Source organism: Lolium rigidum, chromosome 2 (assembly GCF_022539505.1).
Source record: "Lolium rigidum isolate FL_2022 chromosome 2, APGP_CSIRO_Lrig_0.1, whole genome shotgun sequence".
Classification (NCBI taxonomy): domain Eukaryota; kingdom Viridiplantae; phylum Streptophyta; class Magnoliopsida; order Poales; family Poaceae; genus Lolium; species Lolium rigidum.
The window spans coordinates 266,007,869-266,015,209 of record NC_061509.1 but is presented as its reverse complement, the minus strand read 5'-3'; the positions used below and the strand labels follow the sequence as shown (position 1 = coordinate 266,015,209).

The 7,341-nt window shown below is 47.7% G+C and overlaps 1 protein-coding gene across 1 annotated transcript; it reads right to left on the bottom strand.

The window, feature by feature from the left end:
- Nucleotides 1–3,081: 3,081 nt before the first annotated feature.
- LOC124693383 (aspartate aminotransferase P2, mitochondrial) lies at nucleotides 3,082–6,960 on the bottom strand. The gene is made up of 11 exons (XM_047226864.1): nucleotides 6,889–6,960; nucleotides 6,747–6,806; nucleotides 5,581–5,775; nucleotides 5,468–5,506; nucleotides 5,278–5,367; nucleotides 5,037–5,145; nucleotides 4,809–4,918; nucleotides 4,442–4,585; nucleotides 4,198–4,364; nucleotides 3,661–3,925; nucleotides 3,082–3,452 (listed from the first exon to the last, which is right to left on the bottom strand). The coding sequence occupies exons 1-11, from the start codon at nucleotides 6,943–6,945 to the stop codon at nucleotides 3,321–3,323; spliced, it is 1,368 nt and encodes a 455-aa protein (XP_047082820.1). The 5' UTR covers nucleotides 6,946–6,960; the 3' UTR covers nucleotides 3,082–3,320.
- Nucleotides 6,961–7,341: the final 381 nt, after the last annotated feature.

Genomic DNA, 7,341 nt, shown 5'->3' with positions numbered 1-7,341 from the left:
AAAAAATTGAAACGAAAAATTTGAACGTACATCTTCACGTGCTACGCGCTCATAAAGTTGTTTCATAAAAATCCGACTTGTCGTGTGGCGTGTGTAAAAAAGACAAAATTCAATGCTGAAAATAAGGCTTTTCACGAGATAAATTTTCTCTTTTTTACATAGACCACAAAACATATTGGTTCCTCGCGAAACTTGACGAATGTACGTATATTATGGAGATGTACATGTAGAACTTTTTGTCAAAAAATTTCAACATTTTGAAATATTTTTTTGATAGAGGGAGCATATGTTCGTGGGACTATTTTGGTGTGGCTTGACTTTCATGGCTTTTAAATTGTTCAAACTATTTGCATGTCTTGATTTGAATTTTTTATTAATTCTGAATTTACTTGAGAAAAAATATCATTTAGGCCATCCTATCAGGGCACCGCTATGGGCAGAGGCCGCCCTACTGCCGGCGCCCCGAAAACAGCTAGTGTGGCGCTATTGTCGGACATAGTTTAGGGCGTGCTGATGTAGATGCTCTTACATTTTGCTTAGGTAATGGCCACCTGATGAACATGCTCATAATATTTAAGACTAAAAGCCAAAACTTCAGGTGTTACTCACTTCTTATCATATATCTTTTGGGTATTATTATTAGCCAAGTTCTACATTTTCAACTAGAAAAATAAGTCATGTCAAACAAAATATATATGATTTGATTTACCTCATATCACATCCAATTACTGCAATAGTTAGAATATTGCAAACCAATAGATGTTGCATTCAGCAAAGTCACCATATGTTTAAATACAGCTTGTTGGCTTTGGATTTTTTTTTTATTGTATGATGTAGGGTAATGCCAGGGTGTGTTATCAATCAGACTACTCATACATCATGTCTTGTATACAAACAAGTTATGCATCTTTCTGCTATTTCTTCGTTTTTTGCTCTGTTTGGGCTAAATCCCAAAACTTCTGCTAAGTACTCTGCCTTGTACTGTCAAAAAAGGAGAGTACTCTGCCTTAGAGCATCTCCACTCGTTTGCCCTCCCCACGCCGAAATCCGGGGAAATTTACATCCAGATTGGACGTAAATTTGGCGTGGGGAGGAGTAGTTTCCCAGCCGCGAACTCAGGCGAAGACGGCGATCTAAATTTGAAAAACGGAAACTTGACAAACTACGGCATAAAACGGTCGAATTTAGACTAAATTTAATGATATTTACTATATCGAGGGCGAAGTTCATACATATAGACCGAATTCGACTATATTTCGAATTCGGCTAGGGGAATAGAACTGTAAATATTAAAACACGGCGCTCTACATGCCGAAATGGCGGTAGAACACCGTGTAGTCCATGTCGCTGTTGCCGCCATCGTCGTCGGAGCCATCGTCGTCGAACTGCGGCGGCGCCGAAGCCGCCTGGCTGCTGCCTTGGCCGGCGTCTCCCCACCGGCCACTAGTGCGAGGCGGGGACGGCGTAGGCTTGTACAGGTCGTCGTCGGAGGCTTCGAGGTCGACGACGGGGACATCGGCGCCGGAAGGAGGAGTCGCAGGCCGGCGGTAGCGAGCGATGTCCTGGAGGAGCCTCGCCTGCCGCTCCGCCTCCTCCTTCTCCCACTGCTCCCTCGACCAGGCGCAGGCCTGGTCGAGCGGCATGGCATTCTCAGCGGGGACGAGGTCCTGGAGGGACCTCGCGATGACGGCCTCGAGGATGCGGCGTCCTCGGCGCTTTCGGCCTCCTCCACCTTCACCTTCGCCGGCTTGCGCTTCCGCTCGCCGGAAGTGTCCTGTTCGCGCTTCGGGTGGAGCCGTCCTTGTGCCGTCGAGGGCTCGCGGATGACGATGCCGCCGCCGCCGCGCGTGCGGTTGCTCGGCGGGGAAGCCGGCTCCTTTTTCACCGGCGCCAAGGATGGTGCCGACCTGGAGAGCGACCTCGACGCCGTGTCGGAAGACGACGAGCTGGCAGCCATGCGCCGTGGCTGCCAGCTGTTTCCCTGGCGTCGGCTGGCCGATGCCCTCGATGGATCGTGAGCACCGGGGTGTTGCCGCCCTCGATGTGCCCGAGGACGTTGTGGAGCGTCCTATTCGGCGCGCTCCACCAACGCCGGCGACCCGCGGCGTTGTTGCGCGGAGGCGGAGGCGGCGGGCCGTCGTAGGACGCCAGCTCCCGCTCCCACCGCCGGAGGAAGAAGGAATTCCACCTCGTGTAGTTCTCGGGGTGGTGACGCGGGTCGGCGCGTTCTTCCTCCATCATCGCCATCCGAGCCTCCTCGATGGCGGCGTCGAGGGCGTGGCCCTGGGGCGGCGGCGGGATTGGCACGCCGCCAGCACTTAGCCGCCACCCGCCACCGGGAGGCCTGGTGTCCGGCGGGCAGGGGTACCCCGCCTGGTGGAGGAGGTGCCCCTCCCACGCGTGGAGCGACCGGCGGGGGAAGCCGTTGTTAGCTGCGCCGTCTTCGTCGTTGAACGCCATCGGGAGAGTGGAGGGAGAGTGGAGCAGGGATACGCGTCGCGGCGAGCGGAGCGGCGTATATAGGCGCGGCTGGCGTCGGCGATTAATGCCGCGTGGAATGCGACGCGTCCGCGGCGAACTGACCGGCGGCAGCCTTTACTGCGCGCGAAAGACGATGCGTGCACGGAAGACGATGCGCGTGTCGCTGACCGGTCGGGGCCACCTCCGCGGTGAAGACGAAACGAAAGCGCGAGGGAGATTCCTCGGCGTTTCGCGCGCTTTCGCTTCGTCCGGAGTCCCCGAGCGCTCCCCGGTAGACCGGGGTTGGCGTGGGCTCGCCGGATGGATGAAAGCCCAAATCCGGCAAAAAAACGAGGAACCGGGGGCGCGGCTAGGCCATTTTCCGCCGTCCGGATGAAAAAATGGCACACCGGAGGCCTTTGGGGGGGGGGGGACGAGTGGAGATGCTCTTAGTGTCCATCGGCTCGGTTCGGTTCAGGAGCAGCTCGCTTCCATTGCTGAATGCTGATACGAACCTAGACCTAGATCTTCCTACATATGTATTGCTGTTGGTTTAAGCACGGGGGCCAAAATTCAACTCGGGATTACCTCAGCCGAAAATTAAGTCAGATGACGAATATCTAAACCTCGACATGTGCATTAAACTGTAGATGTCATTATACTTAGTATTACAAGCTTGTAAACACCATGCTGACTTTACATGAGTTTCTCTGTACTGGCAGAATTTCCTTTATTACCTCTGGAATTCACGAAACGGACACACTATCCTGACTGAAAACTCACGCTGGAAGGACCCAAAAATGCCAGCATATATTACTATCAAAAGAATTAATCGCAACAGTGTGGCCCCCAATTATAACCTAGTTGACGTTATGGAAGGAGTCGATGATGGCGTCCGCGAGATACTCACACTTCGCCAGGTTCAATCCGGCCAATGAAATTCTCCCATCCTTGGTCATGTATATGTGCCATTTATCGGTCATGTTATCACTCTGCAAAAAAAAAGGAATTCAGAACATGCCGCGGTATACATTGGTATAGTGTGCCAATCGCATGGTATTTGCAGACATATCATTCAGAGATACATGTGTGTATTTAAGTGTTTTGAGGTCGGTCACCTGGTTCAATGACTATTCACAACACTATTCAGAGATAATCTGTAAATTGAGTGTGCCATTTGTGGAATTTGAAGGTAAGTACCTGGGTTCTGTTCAAGCCCGTGTAGGAGAACATGCCTATCTGGCTCAGAATGAAAGACCAGTCCTTGCCAGTCTGGTCCTTTGCAGATAAGCTATCATAAAGCTTCTGCCGTACATTCTTGATCCGCCCAGCCATTTGTGCCATCTCTTCTTTCCATTCACTGAACATGGTAGGGTCTCCAACAACATTGGCGACGATCTTAGCACCATGAACAGGTGGGTTTGAGTACATGGGCCTTGCCAACCGTTTCAGCTGGCTCTTCACCCTGCAAAGCTTATAATGTCATAATACAGAAGACAAAATTCATGCATATTCTTACAAATCAAGTAACTATTGCAAACATTTGGTTCCTCTTCCTTTTTCTTGCCCATGAAGCAAAACTAGTTACAGATGAAATAGTTATAGTGTTTGCCCCTAAGCAAGGATACTACAGTGCAATGGTGTGAAACTAAGGGAGAAAGCCAAAATTAGCATTTCCAGGAACTGAATAAGAACAAAAACATGTGTAGGCAGGCAACATTTGTAACACCAGATTACCTATCTGCAACTTCTGGTGCTGAGCAAATGACATTAATTGCACCAATTCTTTCTGCATATAGACCAAGGTTCTTGCTGTAAGACTGCGCAACAAACACTTCCAGGCCACGCTCAACAAAAAGCCTGACAGAATATGCATCTTCATCAAGGCTTCCACTGGCAAAACCCTATAAAGCACACATAGCAGTCAGTAAGAGATAAATTGTGAAAATGGAAAAGGAGAGTTAAAATCAAACCCATTCACCTGATATGCAACATCAAAGAAAGGCATATGGTTTTTCTCTTGAATCACATCTGCAAGTCTCTCCCACTGTTGCGGAGTTGGGTCTATTCCAGTTGGATTGTGAGCACAACCATGTAGCAGAACAAAAGACCCTTCTGGGGCAGCCTATTTTGCAAAGAGAAAACACATAAATTAACAGCACAAAAAATAACCACAGATAAGACATTAACAGTAGCATAAAGAAATCGTGACTGTTCATTTCCAGATTGCAGTTTCTTAACAAAATTGAACAAAAAAACTACATAACAAAATTCTTCCAATTAAAAGTTGCAAAACAAACAGAAATATTTGGATTACAGTTCATATTTTGGCACAGATACTCAAGTACCTGTATGTCAGCTATCATTCCCTCAAAATCCAGCCCAACAGTCTTGGGATCATAATACCGGTACTCTGACCAAGGTACCCTGGCATCATTGAATATGTTCTTGTGGTTACCTGTTAACACAAAAAAAATGGACAAAATAGAAGTTTCCCAGTGAGATTCAGCACAAAAACAACAATGAAAAATAGACTTCTGCACGTGAAGTCATGAAGATTCCATTGCCATACATACCCCATGTAGGAGATGATATAAGTACTTTTGCATCAGGGAAATATCTTTGAATAAATGCCGCTGCAAGGCGTAATGATCCAGTCCCTGACAGAGACTGAAGAGTGGCAACCTACAGTAGGAGTGATTACTGAATAAGGTTAACTGAACATAAGGCAAAGGAAACGCCCCAATATATGTCGATATCAGGATGCCAGACAGTCCTAATATAACAAGAACGATGGCAAGGGCTGCATAGCAATACCCGTCCTTGCTTGATGGCGGGATTATCAGCTCCAAGCAATAGATCTGCGGTTGCTTTGTTAAATGCAGCTAAACCTTCAATAGGCAGATACTGCACCATAAAATATGCTTTCAGACTTAGGAATAAAAAAGGAAAACATGAGTGCTTATAACCAAGTTCAAATCATGTGAATCGCAAGGTTCCACCATACCTCCTTGAATTCTCCTTTCTCCAACATGAGATTTTCAGCCTACCACATGTAACAATAGAGCATCACAATAGGAATCTAAATTAATCTGGAAATGCTAGGACGATTAGACTTACCTTCTTGACTACGTTCAAGACAGCGGGCTGTAGCTCTTCCGTTCTGTAGGCGCCAACACCAAGGTTGAGCTTCAGGTCACTTGTGTCTGCTCTAAATGCTTCCGACACACCAAGAATTGGGTCTGGAGGGGCCATTGGCACTCCTTCGAATCGAGAAGTGTCTACTGCAAGTGCCATCGCGACACGGCCAAGATTCTTGCATCCAAAACAGCAAAGGAAACAAAAAATCAGATTTCAAAGCACAAATGATATCACGAGGTGGCAAATCTCGCAGAGCTGACATCACATACAAAAAGATTATTCGGGGTAAACAGAAACTCTGGCCTAACCAGCTATACTACCAACTGCTACAAGCCTCATTATTGAACAAGACATCCCCAGAGTGGTCCTATATTACTATCAGAAGCCTGGACCGAGCACAACATATTATCACTGCAAACTTCAGTGATAAAAATGCTGCGCGTGAAGGTCCTGACAGAATTAAACCACAACTTCATTGTTTACTTGTATTCACAAGATGCCTGCTTATATTTTACTACCTCCGTTTCAAGGAATAAGGCGCCCTAGTTTTACGTGTTTTTTGTTTGACCAAGAATTACTTTAAATAGATAAAGATTATTTGTATGAAAGTAGCATCATTCAAAGTCCTTTTCAATACGAATCCAACAATACTAATTACATATAATATAATCAAAATTTTGTTGCTCAATTTTTATGGTCAAAGTTCGTCTTGGAATACGTGTGCGCCTTATTCCTTGAAACGGAGGTAGCATTATTTTTACAGACACAGTATGAAAGTTATTATTAACAATGACATAATCCTTCAAATCCTTATGAGCCATCCTACATTTTTTAATGATTCCTTGAGTAGCTAAGCAGCAAGCCAATGAAAATTTGAAATACCATAGATGCATGACCCGTAGTATGAAATACCAGCAGCCCTCCATGAGTCACTATTATTCGAAGAGCTTGTGGCATCATGCACAATCGGAAACCACTCACAGAACAAACTGCCTACTCAATTATGAACGTTACGAGTAAACCACTAGCAGTCCTGAACTGCCAATCAAGAGAAATCCACAGCAGGACACAGACCAAACCAATTCAACAAACCAGACATCGGATCTAGATGAGCCAGAGCGGCAACATAGGATCAGATCAATCACCTTCCTCGCGACCCCGACGCGGCACCCGGCCATCCCATCCTTCCTCCCTCCTCCAAACACCTGCACCCACGACACAAAAGAAACCTTCAGAAACCACTGCAAAAGAAACTACGGGCCTGGGGTCGAAGAGACGGGGCCCTGCCTTGGACCGGGCGGCGGCGACGGCGGAGGCCGCGGGCGAGGAGACGGCGGAGGCCATTCGCGGGATGTAGGGAGATCGGCGACGCGGCCCGCGAACTGGCGATGAGCTGCAGTGAGGCGAGGCGAGGGTGATCTTGGATCAGAGCGGGTGGATGGCGATGGCCTTGGAGTCTCCGTCAGAACTGAGGTTGAAGGACCGGCTCTGTTCTGCTGTCGAGTTCTCGAGCCGGAGATTCCGACGGGGAGGGTGACGTGGGTAACTCTCAGCCGTCCGATCTGGAGTACGGCGATTCCTTGCGTCTCATCGGGAGCTAGCCGCCGCGCACGCCGCGATGGTTCTGAAAGCGAAAAAGTGACCCCGGTTTCTTTCGAAAGCTATTTGTGTTCTTGTTAAAAAATGAATGGATATACTTTCCTCCAAGAGATAACCCTCCATGATTCTTCTTGTTCCAAG